The sequence below is a fragment of the Anomaloglossus baeobatrachus genome, chromosome 1 (genome assembly GCF_048569485.1).
Source record: "Anomaloglossus baeobatrachus isolate aAnoBae1 chromosome 1, aAnoBae1.hap1, whole genome shotgun sequence".
NCBI classification, from domain to species: domain Eukaryota; kingdom Metazoa; phylum Chordata; class Amphibia; order Anura; family Aromobatidae; genus Anomaloglossus; species Anomaloglossus baeobatrachus.
The window spans coordinates 645343253-645363936 of NC_134353.1; the positions used below are offsets into that span (position 1 = coordinate 645343253).

The 20684-nt window shown below is 44.2% G+C and overlaps 1 protein-coding gene across 1 annotated transcript in view; it reads left to right on the plus strand.

Moving 5' to 3' along the window:
- LOC142245039 (olfactory receptor 6M1-like) overlaps nt 1–3003 on the plus strand; it is a 78794-nt gene extending 75791 nt beyond the window's left edge. The window contains exons 3-4 of the mRNA XM_075317332.1: nt 1969–2035; nt 2145–3003. Of these exons, the coding sequence (XP_075173447.1) occupies nt 1969–2035; nt 2145–3003 (926 nt within the window). The remainder of the gene's footprint in view (nt 1–1968; nt 2036–2144) is intronic.
- Nucleotides 3004–20684: the final 17681 nt, after the last annotated feature.

The window sequence follows — 20684 nt, forward strand, 5'->3', positions numbered from 1 at the left end:
TCTTCTTGGTATAACAGACTGAAAGGGGTTTCTTCAGAGAAAGTAACTTTTCAACAAGTACATAAACTGGATGGCAGAGAGCTGTAGCAAAGTGATTTTCTCTGATGAAACCACCTTCAGACTATTTGGAAAAATCATTGTACAGAGAGATAAAGGTGAGCACTACCACGAGTCCTGTGTCATTTCAACATTAAGAGACTATTCTTGCAAGGTGTTGGTTTTTATCTAAGAGAGTGAGTAAGCTCATTTACAATTTTGTTTAAGAATACTGCCATGAAGAGAAAATGATGTCTAAATATCCTTAAGAGCATCTTTTGCCAACAATACAGTAGCAATTTGGTATTGAACAATGCTTTTTCCAGTGTATGGGAGCACTATGCCACAAAATAAAAGGGATAACTAAGTGGCTCTGTGAGCATACCTTTGAAATTTTGGGTCCATGTCCATGAAATTTTATAGTATAGAATGACACGGCACTTCTATTTTAAGGAATGGGTGCTCTGGTAGGGTCCAAATCCATATCCAAAAATAAGATAGACCAGGCACTCCAAAATGGATGCAAAAAGGAAAGCTTTATTCAAAATATGGAACAGTTCAAATATTGCAAGACGTTTCAGTCAACGCAGTGACCTTCGTCAGATGAACTGGCTATATGTATAAAAATAGATGATCTTTGCAAAAGAGAAAGGGAGAGAATTCAGATTCATTAGTAGAGAATGATGTAGAAATATTCAGATGTGTGATGACACGTGTGGAATGCAGAATCTATCAATTAGTGTTAATGAAAACGCTGCATGGCTGGAATGGCGCCATTCTTTCACTAGCGGTGGATTCCGTGTGATTCTCTGCAGGAGGTCTATTCAGATGCATTTCCCTAATTGAATTAAGCTTGTCGTCCTACTCAGTGTCTCCTTACATCTATTCATTCTGCACATAAGCGACGGCGTTCGTATGATGCCTGTGACTCCCCTAAGTGCAGTTATTTCGAGTATATTCCCCATTTTCTTATTCTAATTAGCCCTGCAGGTTTCGCATCTTTCTCCTGTGAACATCCCTCTCCCCATAAACGTGACATTGTTGTCCATCATATAAATCTACTCGTTTCCCCCAGCCTAGCCATGTAGCGTTTTCATTAACACTAATTTATAGATTCTGCATTCCACACATGTCATCACACATCTGAATATCTACATCATTCTCTACTAATAAATCTGAATTCTCTCTCTTTCTCCTTTGCACGGATCATCTATTTTTCCACGTATAGCCAGTTCCACTGACGAAGGTCACTGCGTTGACCGAAACGTCTTGCAATATTTGAACTGTTCCATATTTTGAATAACGTTTTCCTTTCTGCATCCATTTTGGAGTGCCTGGTCTATCTTATTCATGAAATTTTATAGGTATCAATTCAATTGAAAACCTGTGATCAATCCTCAAAAAAGGTGAACAAATAAAAACACAGAAATTGTAATAAACTGCAAGCACTGATTTGACAAGAATGTGTTGTCATAGGTCAGGATTTGGTCCAGAATCTAAAATCCCACAGGCCGGGGCGAATTGGAGATGTCTTGAAAAATAGGGATCAGCACAGTAAATATTAAGTCTTTGTATAAACGTGATGCATTTGTAAATAAAAGTAAATAAAAGTATAAACACTTATAAAAATAGTATAAATGAAATTCAGTAACCATAGAAACTGATAAAAAATCTCTTGGTATGCAAACCTTGTGAAAACCCAAATTTGTACCAGTCTCAAAAGTTTTGGCGATGACTGTATACTATAATTCTTGATCTTATCTAAAGATCTGATCATTTTACTCCAAAACATGTACATGTTTTAAGTTTTCCCAAAACACTGATTTGTAATGTCTTCAATTCAATAGACATACCTAAATTGATTGATTGATCTGAAGAAAGCTTGCTAAGTCTTTCTTCATAGTTAATTCTTCATTTCTGTTTATACCTTAGGTAATGATTTTACGATACCTAAATCTCATTCAGAATTTCATTTTTCAGATATACATCATAATTTCCAGTAATAGCTACTTCCATTCTTAGGATATAAAATGACTACTGTAAAAGTAAATCTGGATAAGAATGTTTAACACCACCAATAGTTTTCTTCTGATACAATTCCATTACAGTAAAGCTCTTCAGAATTTCATTTCTTCACTCCTTCTATTGTCCTACTTGACCACTTTGATCGGAAATATTCTTATAATCATTGTATCCTTAAAGCATCAGAGTCTCCAGACTCCAATGTATTTCTTTCTTTCAAACTTGTCCATTGTAGAAATATGTGTCACTTCAACGATCACGCCAAAATTTTTGTCCATTCTATCATTTGGAAACCGTGCAATTTCCTATTGGGGTTGCTCTTTACAGTGCTATTTTTATTTTGCCTTAGCTTCCATAGACTTTTTTCTTTTAGCAGTTATGTCTTTTGATAGGTATGTGGCAATATGTCAACCTTTACGTTATGTTACTGTGATGAATCACAGATTATGCCTGTACCTTGCTGGTGGTTCTTGGTTGTTTGGCTTCGTAGATACTTTGCCACCTACAATTTTCACAAATAAGTTACAATTTTGTGGATCTGAAATTGAACATTTTTTTTGTGACATTGATCCAATTCTTAAACTTGCCTGTGAGGACACTAGCCTAATAAATTTTCTAAGTCTGATAGCTTCTTCATTTACTGTTCTTGGGTCACTTGCTTGTATCACAGTGTCTTATACACTTATTATTTGTGCCATTTTTAAAATACGATCAGGTGGGCAGCGATGGAAGACTTTCTCCACCTGTTCATCCCACCTTATGCTTGTTGTGATATTTTATTCAGGTTCTCTCTTTATGTGTTTGCGTTTCATTAGTGGATCTTCCTTTGACGTCAACAAATTGGCAGTTGTCTTGAATACCATAATAACACCTATGTTGAACCCATTCATCTATACACTGAGAAACAGCCAAGTGCAACATGCCATACGAGTAGTTTTTATCTAGACCTGCAAATTATTTAATTCTAAATACAGTGTATTTTCACTATTGTACTTTTTTTGTTTACACCCTAAAAATGTTAAAAAATAATTGCAAAACTTAACCAAGGTCCCTGAGCCCCCAGCAATACACTAAGTGGAATTGCTTTAAAAATACGTTTGTCAAAGTATATAAGCCCATTGACATGTTTAGCAACCAAATAATATATATATATATATATATATATATATATATATATATATATAAGTCCAACAATGTAGACCAGCTCACTACTGTGAATCACCTGGAACCTCAGCTGACCTGGTTAACTCCGTTGTGCCCAGATCAGGACGTAGGAGTCCATCCATACAAATGTGAACAACGACAAGGCAGGGTCCAGCAATAACGTGAGCAATCCAGGATGCTGTTAAAAAATTTTTTCCTTCTTTTTATTCATAAATTCATTAAAATATAATGGTCCAAGCAATTCAGAACAGCATTATCGCAGGAAAATAGTGCAGATAGGACTACGCGTTTCAGCGGTAAAATCCGCCTTCTTCACGGTCCAGAATCTGATCTGCTTTCCAAACATAGAACCTTATATACATCTCACTCCCATCAGGGTAATTACAAACATGTGTGAGAGATTTAAAAACATGAGCTAGAAAAGCAAAACTAACATTTAAGCTATCCGCATATTAATCAATATACAGCATGCATAAGAGTTATAAGGAAAGGATTCAGCATTTTGGAGAAAAATACAATCAGAAAATCCAATAACCTGACCATAAAATTATTTTTTAAGTGATACAAAAGCCTAACACAGTAGTAATAGCCAGCAACATATAATGCAACAATGTATCAATAGTGCATAATGATATCCATACGATTGTTAAAGCCCTGTGGCATGCGAGTCCCCAGCTCAAATATCCACCTACTCTCTCTTGCAAGCTCTTTTTTATGAAAATCTCCCCCTCTCAATGGATTTTTTACATGCTCTATGCCCATAAAAGAAAAACCGCGTAAATCCCCATTGTGTTTTTTTGAAAAATGTCGGGATACTACTGATGCACCAACCATTGGCAAATTGCTAGCATCTGAAAGATGTTTGCGGATTCTGGTTTTGAGGGGGTTCATCGTGCAACCTACATATTGCATGCGGCATATATTGCAATTAATTAAATAAACTACATTCTCCGTATTACAGTTTATAAAAGAACGAACATTAAACTGTTTTTCATTGGAAATAGATGTAAATATTTTAGACTTATTAGCAAAACCGCAGCACTTACAAATATTAGCACCGCATTTAAAAAATCCTATTGTTTTTAACCAGTTGCTAGGGGAGATTTTGTCTGGATCTTTGAACATGCTAGGTGATAATAATGTAGCTAAGGTTGGGGCTCTTTTTGCCACAAAGGCAATATCATTATTTTCCACAATGTTTTTCAAAATATCATTCTGAGATAATAACGGAAGATATTTTCTGATAATTTTGACAATAGAATTAAACTGAGGACTATAGTTGGTGCTGAAAACTACCCCAGATTTTTTGGAGTCAAACTGTCTTTTTTTCTTAGTAGAATCCAACAGCTTAACCCTATCAATGCCTGCTATTTTTTTCTTGGCTCTCTCCAAAGACCAATTGGGATACCCCCTTTTTTTTAAATTGTTACAAGTTATTTCAATTTCTTCCTCCAATCTATCACTAGATGTGGTATTCCTTTTTAGTCTAATAAGCTCCCCCACAGGAATATTCTGAATGACATGTTTGGGATGATTAGAGGAAGCCATTAAAATACTATTGCATGCAGTAGGTTTTTTATAGGGAGATATCAAGACCTTATTGCTATCCAAATCTGCGGTCAATTTTAAGTCCAAGAAGTTTGTTGATACCTCATGACCACTACTCGTAAATTTTAGATTGAAATCATTCAAATCCAAATAAGAAAAAAAACTTTTCGCAGACGAGAGACTACCCCTCCAGACAAATATCAGATCATCAATAAATCTACCCAGCCAAACGATATTATCCTTGTATGGGTTATCAATGTTAAAAATATAATTATCCTCCCACAGGGACATAACCAGGTTAGCTAGGGAAGGTGAAAACTTAGCGCCCATACTCACGCCTTGTGTCTGGAGGAAGTATCTCTCATCAAACGAAAAATAATTATGACTCAAAAGAAACTGAATTGAAGAGACAATAAACTTCTGGATGGAATCCTCGTAATTACTGTATCTGGACAAATAATATGTGATACATCGTATCGCGATGTGATGGGGGATAGAGGGATATAACCCCACCACATCGCAAGATAGCCACATATAATCAGATTGCCAGTGAAATTTTTCCATAATCTGTATCATACTTTTGGAATCTTTAAGGTGACTTGGTGTTAATGGCACTAGGGGTTGAAGATAAAAATCCACCCACTCCCCTAGTTTCTCGCTGAATGACCCTATCCCAGACACAATAGGTCTGAGAGGGGGAGGAAATACCTCTTTATGAACTTTGGGGAGTGAGTGGTATATTGGGACAATTGGTGTTTCACAAAAAATAAACTTCTTAATTCTATCTGAAATGGCACCCATACTGATCCCCTCCTGTAACAGATGTAATAATTCAGAATTAAATGAATTAGTTGGATTCGATGGCAATTCAACATAGGTGCTACTATTTTCCAGATCCAACAAGTTCACCTTCCTGTATAAACCAGCATTGAGAGCTACAACAGCGCCCCCCTTGTCCGCCTGGACAATAAGGAGATCGCTGTTTGCTCTCAGCTCATCGATTGCCCTATGTTCAGAAGTACTCAGATTGAATTTAACCTCTTGATGTTCTACCTGGTTGTAAAGAGTAGAGATGAGCGAACCGGTCCCGGTTCGGCTCGAGGTCGGCTCGCCGAACGGGGGTCCCGTTCGAGTTTGGCTCGTCGAACGTTCGACGAACCGAACTCGAACTGCATAGGAAACAATGGCAGGCAATCACAAACACATAAAAACACCTAGAAAACACCCTCAAAGGTGTCCAAAAGGTCACAAACAACTAACAACACATGGGAAAGTGACAAGGACATATACTCATGTGAAAACAAAAGAGCTGGACAAGGAAAAAGAGGAGGAGACACAGATATATGAGTATATGCAAGGAAACATCGATTCCATTATTGTGCAACTTGAGCCCTGCTCATTTTAGGCTTCCAATCTTGATAAATTGCCTGAGCTCGCCACGTACGCCTTGGGGATCTTGTCTTGTCCTGCAGCCAGCGTTCTCTCGGAACCTGTCTTCAGTGCTGCTGGGGGTCTGCTGGCAGATAAGCACACATGTCTGTCCACTGACAATGTGGACATGGCTCTCAGAGGACTTTTCTTCCCCTGGGTCAGCCAGGGGACGGGAAAGGCACGCGTATTTTTGAGAGTGCTTCATGCAAAGCATCTTTTTCTTTTTCAAAAGGGGGCTCAACCGATGCCAGTCAAGTGGGGTGTGTGTGGCCCAGTTAGTGGCAACGAGGGAGACTGTGGTTGGAGTCCCTTCGCTGTGTTTCTAAAAGAACCAAGATGAACAAGTCATGGCTCTGAGGACTTTTCTTCCCCTGGGTCAGCCAGGGGACGGGAAAGGCACGCGTATTTTTGAGAGTGCTTCATGCAAAGCATCTTTTTCTTTTTCAAAAGGGGGCTCAACCGATGCCAGTCAAGTGGGGTGTGTGTGGCCCAGTTAGTGGCAACGAGGGAGACTGTGGTTGGAGTCCCCTCGCTGTGTTTCTAAAAGAACCAAGATGAACAAGTCATGGCTCTGAGGACTTTTCTTCCCCTGGGTCAGCCAGGGGACGGGAAAGGCACGCGTATTTTTGAGAGTGCTTCATGCAAAGCATCTTTTTCTTTTTCAAAAGGGGGCTCAACCGATGCCAGTCAAGTGGGGTGTGTGTGGCCCAGTTAGTGGAAACGAGGGAGACTGTGGTTGGAGTCCCCTCGCTGTGTCTCTAAAAGAACCAAGATGAACAAGTCATGGCTCTGAGGACTTTTCTTCCCCTGGGTCAGCCAGGGGACGGGAAAGGCACGCGTATTTTTGAGAGTGCTTCATGCAAAGCATCTTTTTCTTTTTCAAAAGGGGGCTCAACCGATGCCAGTCAAGTGGGGTGTGTGTGGCCCAGTTAGTGGAAACGAGGGAGACTGTGGTTGGAGTCCCCTCGCTGTGTCTCTAAAAGAACCAAGATGAACAAGTCATGGCTCTCAGAGGACTTTTCTTCCCCTGGGTCAGCCAGGGGACGGGAAAGGCAAGCGTATTTTTGAGAGTGCTTCATGCAAAGCATCTTTTTCTTTTTCAAAAGGGGGCTCAACCGATGCCAGTCAAGTGGGGTGTGTGTGGCCCAGTTAGTGGCAACGAGGGAGACTGTGGTTGGAGTCCCCTCGCTGTGTCTCTAAAAGAGCCAAGATGAACAAGTCATGGCTCTCAGAGGACTTTTCTTCCCCTGGGTCAGCCAGGGGACGGGAAAGGCAAGCGTATTTTTGAGAGTGCTTCATGCAAAGCATCTTTTTCATTTTGAAAAGGGGCATCAACTGATGTCAGTCAAGTGGGGTGTGTGTGGCCCAATTAGTGGCAACGAGGGAGACTGTGGTTGGAGTCCCCTCGCTGTGTTTCTAAAAGAACCAAAATGAACAAATCATGGCTCTCAGATGACTTTTCTTCCCCTGGGTCAGCCAGGGGACGGGAAAGGCACGCATATTTTTGAGAGTGCTTCATGCAAAGCATCTTTTTCTTTTTCAGGAGGGGGCTCAACCGATGCCAGTCAAGTGGGGTGTGTGTGGCCCAGTTAGTGGCAACGAGGGAGACTGTGGTTGGAGTCCCCTCGCTGTGTCTCTAAAAGAACCAAGATGAACAAGTCATGGCTCTCAGAGGACTTTTCTTCCCCTGGGTCAGCCAGGGGACGGGAAAGGCACACATATTTTTGAGAGTGCTTCATGCAAAGCATCTTTTTCTTTTTCAAAAGGGGGCTCAACTGATGTCAGTCAAGTGGGGTGTGTGTGGCCCAATTAGTGGCAACGAGGGAGACTGTGGTTGGAGTCCCCTCGCTGTGTCTCTAAAAGAACCAAGATGAACAAGTCATGGCTCTCAGAGGACTTTTCTTCCCCTGGGTCAGCCAGGGGACGGGAAAGGCAAGCGTATTTTTGAGAGTGCTTCATGCAAAGCATCTTTTTCATTTTGAAAAGGGGCATCAACTGATGTCAGTCAAGTGGGGTGTGTGTGGCCCAATTAGTGGCAACGAGGGAGACTGTGGTTGGAGTCCCCTCGCTGTGTTTCTAAAAGAACCAAAATGAACAAATCATGGCTCTCAGATGACTTTTCTTCCCCTGGGTCAGCCAGGGGACGGGAAAGGCACGCGTATTTTTGAGAGTGCTTCATGCAAAGCATCTTTTTCTTTTTCAAGAGGGGGCTCAACCGATGCCAGTCAAGTGGGGTGTGTGTGGCCCAGTTAGTGGCAACGAGGGAGACTGTGGTTGGAGTCCCCTCGCTGTGTCTCTAAAAGAACCAAGATGAACAAGTCATGGCTCTCAGAGGACTTTTCTTCCTTTGGGTCAGCCAGGGGACGGGAAAGGCACGCGTATTTTTGAGAGTGCTTCATGCAAAGCATCTTTTTCATTTTGAAAAGGGGCATCAACCGATGTCAGTCAAGAGGGGTGTGTGTGGCCCAGTTAGTGGAAACGAGGGAGACTGTGGTTGGAGTCCCCTCGCTGTGTCTCTAAAAGAACCAAGATGAACAAGTCGTGGCTCTCAGAGGACTTTTCTTCCCCTGGGTCAGCCAGGGGACGGGAAAGGCAAGCGTATTTTTGAGAGTGCTTCATGCAAAGCATGTTTTTCTTTTTCAAAAGGGGGCTCAACCGATGCCAGTCAAGTGGGGTGTGTGTGGCCCAGTTAGTGGCAACGAGGGAGACTGTGGTTGGAGTCCCCTCGCTGTGTCTCTAAAAGAACCAAGATGAACAAGTCATGGCTCTCAGAGGACTTTTCTTCCCCTGGGTCAGCCAGGGGACGGGAAAGGCAAGCGTATTTTTGAGAGTGCTTCATGCAAAGCATCTTTTTCATTTTGAAAAGGGGCATCAACTGATGTCAGTCAAGTGGGGTGTGTGTGGCCCAATTAGTGGCAACGAGGGAGACTGTGGTTGGAGTCCCCTCGCTGTGTTTCTAAAAGAACCAAAATGAACAAATCATGGCTCTCAGATGACTTTTCTTCCCCTGGGTCAGCCAGGGGACGGGAAAGGCACGCGTATTTTTGAGAGTGCTTCATGCAAAGCATCTTTTTCTTTTTCAAAAGGGGGGTCAACCGATGCCAGTCAAGTGGGGTGTGTGTGGCACAGTTAGTGGAAACGAGGGAGACTGTGGTTGGAGTCCCCTCGCTGTGTTTTACATGCTTTTAGAAGGGCATGACATGGCTTGGAGGTTGACTTTCATCATCTGCAAACTGTTGGCTACCAAAATGCTGCCTTTCCAACAACTGTGGTTATAGACAATGAGGAACATACTGATGAAGATGAGACGCAGATACCCGATTGGGATGACAACTTAAATATTCGGTCAGGGCAAGAAGAGGCTCGGTCTGAGGGGGAGGGGAGTGCAAACACAACAATTGATGATGAAGTTCTAGATCCCACCTACTGTCAACCCACAGTCAGACACTCGAGGAGGTCAACAGAAGCGGTGGAGGAGGATGCAACCGACGTCGAAGTAACCTTGCGCCTTCCTGGACACAGTCGGTCCACACTGGTAGCACGTCTACAACTGCATCCTCAGCCACCACTCTGCCTCTGAGCATTATTCGGGAAGGATCAACAGGTCGCATGGCCTCTAAGCCTTGCCTAGCCTGGTCCTTTTTTGACATAAAAAAAGATCGACCAAATTATGTGATCTGTAACATTTGGCATGGTTATCTTACTAGAGGTCAAAACCTCAGCAGTTTGACAACTTCTTCCATGAATCGTCACATGAATAAATATCATATGGCCTGGTGGGAAGCTCACCGTGCTGCAATGCGGCCTAGCGGAGCCAACCATCCACCGCCTGCCCCTTCCAGTGCATCCGCGAGCTCGTCATCTTCTAGGACTGTGGGGACAGCTGTCACACCTGTTTTTCCACCCACAACTTCCACCACTGTAACCGCAACAGGCAGTTTGCTTGGTAGGTCGTCAGTTGGTTTGGAAGGGGAAACAAGTGATTGTGTACAGCTCTCTCAAACATCAATAGCACCAACGTTGGATGAAGGCAACATCATGTCTCCGCCTGCACTTTCCTCACAAACCTGCATTTTTCCAGAGACACCCTACTCAACACCGTCTACACACAGCAGCCAGATCTCTGTCCCTCAGATGTGGTCAAATAAAAGGCCACTTCCTGCGACCCATGACAAAGCTAAGAGGTTGACTCTATCCCTCTGTAAGCTGTTGGCTACCGAAATGCTGCCTTTCCGCCTAGTGGACACACAGGATTTTAGAGACCTTATGTCTGTCGCTGTGCCCCAGTACCAGATGCCTAGTCGCCACTACTTCTCTAAGAAAGGTGTGCCCGCGCTACACCAGCATGTCACACACAACATCACCGCTTCCTTGAGAAACTCTGTGTGTGAACGGGTGCATTTCACCACCGATACTTGGACCAGTAAGCATGGACAGGGACGTTACATGTCGCTGACTGGCCACTGGGTAACTATGGTGATAGATGGTGAAGGGTCTGCTGCACAAGTCTTGCCGTCCCCACGACTTGTGTGTCAATCCTCTGTCTGTCCAAGTTCCGCCACTGCTTCTGCATCCTCCACCTCATCTGGGTCCTCCACCTCCGCCCCAAGCCTGCCTGGTCAGACCACCAGCGTTCTCACTGCGCAGAAGGAATCACGCACCCCTCATTACTATGCTGGCAGCAGAGCGCAACGGCATCAGGCGGTCTTTAGCTTGACATGTCTTGGGAATAAGAGTCACACAGCTGAGGAGTTGTGGTCAGCTCTGCGGTCCGAGTTTAATAAATGGTTGTCTCCACTCAACCTGCAGCCTGGTAAGGCCGTGTGCGACAATGCTGCAAACCTGGGTGCGGCCCTTCGCCTGGGCAAGGTGACACACGTACCTTGTATGGCTCACGTGTTGAACCTTGTCGTCCAGCAATTTTTAACACACTATCCCGGCCTAGATGGCCTTCTGAACAGGGCACGAAAACTGTCTGCTCACTTCCGCCGTTCAAGCGCCGCAGCTGATCGACTTGCATCGCTCCAGAAGTCTTTCGGCCTGCCGGTTCATCGCCTGAAATGCGATGTGGCGACACGCTGGAATTCAACTCTCCACATGTTACAGCGACTGTGGCAGCACCGCAGAGCACTGGTGCAATACGTCATGACGTATAGCCTGGGCCAACGAGATGCAGAGGTGGGGCAGATCACCCTGATGGAGTGGTCTCAGATCAAGGACCTAGGCACCCTTCTGCACAGTTTCGACATGGCGACGAATATGTTTAGCGCTGACAATGGCATTATCAGCATGACGATTCCAGTCATTTACATGCTGGAGCACATGCTAAACACTATTCGGAGTCAGGGGGTGGGACAACAGGAAGGGGAGGAACTACAGGAGGATTCATATGCGCAAGACACAACAACATCACCAAGGTCCAGACGTTCATCATCACCAACGCGGCAGGCATGGGACCATGGGGGACAGGGATCAACAAGGGCGCATGGTAGCAGGCGAAATGTTGAGCAAGGTGCAGGAGAACATGAAGAAATGGAGGACGAACTGTCCATGGACATGGAAGACTCAGCGGATGAGGGAGACCTTGGTCAAATTTCAGTTGAAAGAGGTTGGGGGGAGATGTCAGAGGAAGAAAGAACGGTTAGCACCTCTATGCCACAAACACAGCGTGGACATGGTCCGCATGGCTGCGCAAGACACATGAGTGCCTTCTTGTTGCACTACCTCCAACATGACCCTCGTATTGTCAAAATTAGAAGTGATGATGACTACTGGCTTGCCACACTATTAGATCCCCGGTACAAGTCCAAATTTTGTGACATAATTCCAGCCATAGAAAGGGACGCACTTATGCAGGAGTATCAGCAGAAGCTGTTACTCGATCTTAGATCCGCTTTTCCACCAAACAACCGTGCAGGTGCAGGGAGGGAATCTCCCAGTTGTAACTTGACAAACATGGGACGGTCTCGTCATCTTCAACAGTCTACACGTACCAGTAGGACCGTATCTGGTGCTGGTAACAGCAATTTTATGTAATCTTTTCATAATTTTTTTAGACCCTCCTTTGCAAGGCCACCAGAGACAACAAGTCTGACACATAGTCAACGGCTGGAGAGGATGATACAGGAGTATCTCAAAATGAACATCGATGCCATGACTTTGCAAATAGAGCCTTGCTCATTTTGGGCTTCAAATCTAGAAAAATGGCCAGAGCTATCCAGTTACGCCTTGGAGATTTTGTCGTGTCCAGCTGCCAGCGTTGTCTCTGAACGTGTCTTCAGTGCTGCTGGGTGTGTGCTGACAGATAAGCGCACGCGTCTGTCCAGTGACAAGGTGGACAGACTGACGTTCATCAAAATGAACAAGTCATGGATCCAGAAGGAATTTACAACCCCTGTGTCATCCTGGGGAGAGTAAATGCTTGTGGATTTGGAATGTGCTTGATGCAAATCTAGCTGTGAAGTGTACAACTATGGCACAACTGCTGCCACTGAATGGGTGGGTGTGTGTGGGGCACAATTTTTGGAAAAAAGGGAGGCTCCGCTTTGAGTATCCCTTGCTTACATTGTTTTTAAAAGGAGCCAAGATGAACAAGTCATGGGTCAGCAAAGACTTTATCTACCTACCCCGGTGTCATGCTGGGGACGGTTAATTATGGCGTATTTTTGAATGTGCTTGATGCAAATCAAAACATCCTGTTTGCAACTAGGGCACAAGTGCTGCCACTGATGGGGTGTCTGTGTGCCCAATTTTTGGAAAAAAGGTAGACTCCGCTTGGAGTAACCCTTGCTTGCTGTGTTTTTTAAAAATGATACAAGATGAACAGATCTGAAGGCAAGATGAAGGCAACATCATGTCTCCGCCTGCACTTTCCTCACAAACCTGCATTTTTCCAGGGACACCCTACTCAGCACCGTCTACAGACAGCAGCCAGATCTCTGTCCCTCAGATGTGGTCAAATAAAAGGCCACTTACTGCGACCCATGACAAAGCTAAGTGGTTGACTCTATCCCTCTGTAAGCTGTTGGCTACCGAAATGCTGCCTTTACGCCTAGTGGACACACAGGATTTTACAGACCTTATGTCTGTCGCTGTGCCCCAGTACCAGATGCCCAATCACCACTGCTTCTCCAAGAAAAGCATGCCCGCGCTACACCAGCATGTCGCACACAACATCACCACTTCCTTGAGAAAATCTGTGTGCGACAGGGTGCATTTCAACACAGATACTTGGACCAGTAAGCATAGACAGGGTCATTACATGTCACTGACTGGGCACTGGCAAACTATGGTGAGAGATGGAGAAGGGTCTGCTGTACAAGTGTTGCCGTCCCCACGAGTTGTTTCAATCCTTCTTCTGTATGTAGAAGTTAATACACTGCTTCTGCCTCTTCAACCTCGTGTGGGTCCTCCACCTACCTTGGCGCAAACCCTGTGTGGTCAGGCCACCCTTCCTTGCAACTGCGCACAAGGACTACCACACACCTCCTTACTATGCTGGCAGCAGAGCTCAATGCCATCAGGCGGTCAAAGTTTTACTTTGAAATGTATGGGAAATGTGAGTCACACCGCTATTCCAGAGAATAGTAGTCAGGCAGGGTCAAAACATTAATTGAGGAACAGGAACACAATGGGACGGCCAGGACTTAATCAGAAAACAAGCAGAGGTGAAATGCGGATCGGCCAACAAGGTACATAAACAGCAAGCAGGAAAAGTAGTCAGGTAACAAGCACACAAAATCATAAAACTGAACTGGGGGTAAAATTAACCAGAGGTTCATAGCTATGTCTGGCAGTGGTCTGCAGACAGGATGGGCATAAAAAAGGGTGTGGTGTCTTCCCATTGGTTGTAGCTGAATGATGGTATTTCATCTGTGAGATACCCACCAGCTACATTCAGCCAGAGATTCTGCATCTGTCAAGGTAATGCAGCCCAGTGGGTGAGCATAACCTGCGTCCACCTGCGCCGCTGGCATCGACTACTCTCCCATCATCAGCACTATTCATGAAAGGAACACGTTGTCACCTGGCGACCGGAGTACAAATTGACGGAGCGGACTCCGTTGGTGACTTAACAGCCGTGTGCGGCAATGATGCAAACCTGGCTGCGGGCCATCCTCAGGGCAATGTGACACACGTGCCTTGTATGGCTCACGTGTTGAACCGAATTCTCCAGCAATTTTTAAAACACCATCACGGCCTACATGGCCTTGTGCAGCGTGCACACTCGCTATGTGCTCACTTCCATCGTGCGCACACAGCAGCTCAACAACTTTCATCACTCCGGAAGTCTTAGGGTCTGGCACTTAAACGCCGGAAATGCGATGTTCCGACACGCAGGAATTGGAATCTGCACATGTTGCAGCGTGTGTGGCAGCACCGCAGAGCCCTGCTGAAATACGGTATGACATATATCCTGGGATAACTTGATCAAGAGGTGGTGCAGATCACGCTGCTGGAGTGGTGTCAGATCAAGGACCTATGCACCCTGCTACACAGTTCACAAATGTCGACGAAGATGTTTAGCACTGGCAATGTCATTCTCAGCGTGACAATTCTGGTCATCTACATGATGGAGCACACTGTAATTATTATTCGGAGTCAGGTGTTGGGACAAGAGGAAGGGGAGGAAGTACAGGAGGAGTCATATGCGGAAGGGATAACAAGATCTACGAGGTCCAGATGGTCAGCGGCACCTATGCGGCAGTCATGGTGAGGGAGAGGGATTAACAAGGGCGCATAGTATCAGCAAAAAGTGTTGATGAAAGTGCAGGAGCCCATGAAGAAATGGAGGACGAACTGGCGATGGGCATGGAAGACTCAGCAGATGAGTGAGAGCTTGCTCACATTTCGGTTGTGCGAGGTTGTGGGGAGAGGGCAGAGGAAGGAGGCACGATTCTCACCTCTCTGCCACCAACACACCAAGGACTTGGTCCTCCTGGATGCACAAGACACATGAGCGCCTTCTTGCTGCACTACCTACATGACCCTCGGATTGTATGAATTTGAAGTAATCCTGAATACTGGGTTGCCACACTGTTAGATCCCCGGTACAAGACAAAATTTGGCGAACTAATTCCTGCCATAGAAATGTACGCACGTATACAGGAGTATCTGCAGAATGTGGTACGCAATCTTAGATCTACTTTTCCACTAAACACCAGTGCTGCACAGAGTGAATCACAACGCTTTGTCATGGATAGGAGGAAATGGTCTTTTACTTGTCCACATCGGAGGGACCGAGGGATGGCTGCTGTGCTGAGATGGCGTTGAGTACGGTGTCCCTGCACAGTTGCACTTTTGGTCATATCCCAAAATGAGTTGAAAAAGGACAGATGCTGTTGGAAAGGGGAACAGGTGTGTTGGAAAGGGGAAAAAAGTTTTGGTCCGTGGATTTGGTGGTTAAGCAACTGTAACATTTGCTGAAGAAACACCATCTGTTATAGTGGGACTGGCAGATTTGGATAAAGTGGTATATAATCTGTGACCGCTATATAACGAAAATTAATAAGAAAAGAAAGAGAAAGGTATATATCCCCATCAGCAGTCAGTGTCCACCGTGCTCCCAGTTGGAAAAGGAGAGGTTGGCAACTGGAAGGTTTGGTGGAGGATACAGAGCTGTGTGGCTATGAAACTAATAGTAGCCTGAACCGAGTTAGACGCCATTCGGATCTGGAGACTGTGAGCCCTGTTAGCGTCACAGGGTCCACATGCCCACCCAGCCCAGGAACTCACTGTTAACAACACAGGGGCCATTGAGTACGCTGACCGTGTGCGTAGGGGCCACACCTGTGGACAGCAGGCGCATCAGCAGCAGCAGGCCTGTTAATGCCACTGGGCTGCACAAGCAGGACTGGTAGGACAGGAGCTGGTCTTAACCGTTCTGCGTTACCAACTGTGGTGGTGGCCTGCATCCACCACCCTATCCCTGCCTACCTCTGGCCTAAAGCCGCAATGGGTTCAACACATGGAGGTGTGCTCTTTCGGAGCATAATAGAACACTGCGCACCTCCTTGTTGGCTCCAGCCCCTTTTATAACCTGGGTCCGCCCCAAACCAGGGTGAACCACAATGCACCTCCTGGAGACAAAAGTAGAGTGACACGTCATGAGTGGCATAACTAGCGTCCTATTTGGAAACGCAACTTCAATGATGACCTCATGGCTGCCATGACCCAAACACCTCACCAGTCATCATCTGACCATCAATAATGCGGTGACAAGTCATAGGTGTGGGCCTCTGCAAGCCATTTGGGAGGACACCTGATGCCCTGTGGTCTATATGGGACCCCCACATCAGGGCCAGGGCCAAAGAGTTCATTACCGGACCTAGTCTCAGATGCAGGTAGTGCCTGAGCATGCTCAGTAGCATGAAATACAGTCTCTGAAAAAAGACTATCAGCTTTAGCATGGTGTCTAGGCACAAAACAGGACTTAGACCCGGCACGGAATGCAAGCACCTGTGCAAAGAGGCTTTTCACACTTAGTGTGGGAGCATGCGCTGTATCCCGAAAAGAAGACTTAGCGTCAGGAATAACACAGTCAGGCTGAGCATACTCACTACGCGAAACACTGTAATTATGCTGCAGCTGGGGTACATCGGCACACGCATGCGCACTAGCTGCCTCTCCACACTTAGACGTGGAGGGGAAATTGCTCTTGGAGATGCTGTCTATGAACAGAAGGAAAAGCTAAAGGAAGCCTGACTTTCTATCCCTCCGAATTATGAAATGCAGCAATGAATTCCATGAGTTTGCTATAACATTAGCGTAGCAAAATGTGCATGAGGGTGTGATGTAGAGGTGCTATAAATAGCTTGTCACCAGTGGGGCACTAATGGAATACAACAGCCAGTTCTATGATGCCACTAAATGGCAGTATTTTTTGCTATCATTATAGCTTATTAAAAACAGAGCAGGAGGTTGTCATGCAGAGGTGCTGCACATAGATTTGCAGTAGTGTGAATAGACAAAAGTACAATAGCCACGTTTAGGATGCCAATAGGTACACTGAGTGTTTGCTAGTATAATGGCTGAGTTTAAAAAAGTTGGAGTGTGCAATGCAGGCAGACGTGCTGCAAATATGTTTACAATAGTGTGAATAGACAAAAGTACAATAGCCACGTTTAGGATGCCACTAGGTACACTGAGTGTTTGCTAGTATAATGGCTGAGTTTAAAAAAGTTTGAGTGTGCAATGCAGGCAGACATGCTGCAAATATCTTTACAATAGTGAGAATAGACAAAAGTACAATAGCCACGTTTAGGATGCTAATAGGTACAATGAGTGTTTGCTAGTATAATGGCTGAGTTTAAAAAAGTTTGAGTGTGCAATGCAGGCAGACGTGCTGCAAATATGTTTACAATAGTGTGTATAGACAAAAGTACAATAGCCACGTTTAGGATGCCACTAGGTACACTGAGTGTTTGCTAGTATAATGGCTGAGTTTAAAAAAGTTTGAGTGTGCAATGCAGGCAGACGTGCTGCAAATATCGTTCCAATAGTGTGAATAGACAAAAGTACAATAGCCACGTTTAGGATGCCACTAGGTACACTGAGTGTTTGCTAGTATAATGGCTGAGTTTAAAAAAGTTTGAGTGTGCAATGCAGGCAGACGTGCTGCAAATATCGTTCCAATAGTGTGAATAGACAAAATTACAATAGCCACGTTTAGGATGCCAATAGGTACACTGAGTGTTTGCTAGTATAATGGCTGAGTTTAAAAAAGTTTGAGTGTGCAATGCAGGCAGACGGGCTGCAAATATCGTTCCAATAGTGTGAATAGACAAAAGTACAATAGCCACGTTTAGGATGCCACTAGGTACACTGAGTGTTTGCTAGTATAATGGCTGAGTTTAAAAAAGTTTGAGTGTGCAATGCAGGCAGACGGGCTGCAAATATCGTTCCAATAGTGTGAATAGACAAAAGTACAATAGCCACGTTTAGGATGCCACTAGGTACACTGAGTGTTTGCTAGTATAATGGCTGAGTTTAAAAAAGTTTGAGTGTGCAATGCAGGCAGATGGGCTGCAAATATCGTTCCAATAGTGTGAATAGACAAAAGTACAATAGCCACGTTTAGGATGCCAATAGGTACACTGAGTGTTTGCTAGTATAATGGCTGAGTTTAAAAAAGTTTGAGTGTGCAATGCAGGCAGACGGGCTGCAAATATCGTTCCAATAGTGTGAATAGACAAAAGTACAATAGCCACGTTTAGGATGCCAATAGGTATAATGAGTGTTTGCTAGTATAATGGCTAAGTTTAAAAATGTTTGAGTGTGCAATGCAGGCAGACGTGCTGCAAATATGTTTACAATAGTGTGAATAGACAAAAGTACAATAGCCACGATTAGGATACAAATAGGTACACTGAGTGTTTGCTAGTATAATGGCTGAGTTTAAAAAAGTTGGAGTGTGCAATGCAGGCAGACGTGCTGCAAATATGTTTACAATAGTGTGAATAGACAAAAGTACAATAGCCACGTTTAGGATGCCACTAGGTACACTGAGTGTTTGCTAGTATAATGGCTGAGTTTAAAAAGGTTTGAGTGTGCAATGCAGGCAGACGTGCTGCAAATATCGTTCCAATAGTGTGAATAGACAAAAGTACAAAAGCCACGTTTAGGATGCCAATAGGTACACTGAGTGTTTGCTAGTATAATGGCTGAGTTTAAAAAAGTTGGAGTGTGCAATGCAGGCAGACGTGCTGCAAATATGTTTACAATAGTGTGAATACACAAAAGTACAATAGCCACGTTTAGGATGCCACTAGGTACACTGAGTGTTTGCTAGTATAATGGCTGAGTTTAAAAAAGTTTGAGTGTGCAATGCAGGCAGACGGGCTGCAAATATCGTTCCAATAGTGTGAATAGACAAAAGTACAATAGCCACGTTTAGGATGCCACTAGGTACACTGAGTGTTTGCTAGTATAATGGCTGAGTTTAAAAAAGTTTGAGTGTGCAATGCAGGCAGATGGGCTGCAAATATCGTTCCAATAGTGTGAATAGACAAAAGTACAATAGCCACGTTTAGGATGCCAATAGGTACACTGAGTGTTTGCTAGTATAATGGCTGAGTTTAAAAAAGTTTGAGTGTGCAATGCAGGCAGACGTGCTGCAAATATGTTTACAATAGTGTGAATAGACAAAAGTACAATAGCCACGTTTAGGATGCCAATAGGTACACTGAGTGTTTGCTAGTATAATGGCTGAGTTTAAAAAAGTTTGAGTGTGCAATGCAGGCAGACGTGCTGCAAATATGTTTACAATAGTGTGAATAGACAAAAGTACAATAGCCACGTTTAGGATGCCACTAGGTACACTGAGTGTTTGCTAGTATAATGGCTGAGTTTAAAAAAGTTTGAGTGTGCAATGCAGGCAGACGGGCTGCAAATATCGTTCCAATAGTGTGAATAGACAAAAGTACAATAGCCACGTTTAGGATGCCAATAGGTACACTGAGTGTTTGCTAGTATAATGGCTGAGTTTAAAAAAGTTTGAGTGTGCAATGCAGGCAGACGTGCTGCAAATATGTTTACAATAGTGTGAATAGACAAAAGTACAATAGCCACGTTTAGGATGCCAATAGGTACACTGAGTGTTTGCTAGTATAATGGCTGAGTTTAAAAAAGTTTGAGTGTGCAATGCAGGCAGACGTGCTGCAAATATGTTTACAATAGTGTGAATAGACAAAAGTACAATAGCCACGTTTAGGATGCCACTAGGTACACTGAGTGTTTGCTAGTATAATGGCTGAGTTTAAAAAAGTTTGAGTGTGCAATGCAGGCAGACGGGCTGCAAATATCGTTCCAATAGTGTGAATAGACAAAAGTACAATAGCCACGTTTAGGATGCCACTAGGTACACTGAGTGTTTGCTAGTATAATGGCTGAGTTTAAAAAAGTTTGAGTGTGCAATGCAGGCAGACGTGCTGCAAATATCGTTCCAATAGTGTGAATAGACAAAAGTACAATAGCCACGTTTAGGATGCCACTAGGTACACTGAGTGTTTGCTAGTATAATGGCTGAGTTTAAAAAAGTTTGAGTGTGCAATGCAGGCAGACGGGCTGCAAATATGTTTACAATAGTGTGAATAGACAAAAGTACAATAGCCACGTTTAGGATGCCAATAGGTACACTGAGTGTTTGCTAGTATAATGGCTGAGTTTAAAAAAGTTTGAGTGTGCAATGCAGGCAGACGTGCTGCAAATATGTTTACAATAGTGTGAATAGACAAAAGTACAATAGCCACGTTTAGGATGCCACTAGGTACACTGAGTGTTTGCTAGTATAATGGCTTAGTTTAAAAAAGTTGGAGTGTGCAATGCAGGCAGACGTGCTCTGCAAATGTCTTTGCACTAGTGGGACTATAGCAAAGTCCAATAGCCACGTTTAGGATGCCACTAGGTACACTGAGTGTTTGCTAGTATAATGGCTTAGTTATAATGAGTTGGAGTGTGCAGAGGACAAGAGGGTACAGTGGCAG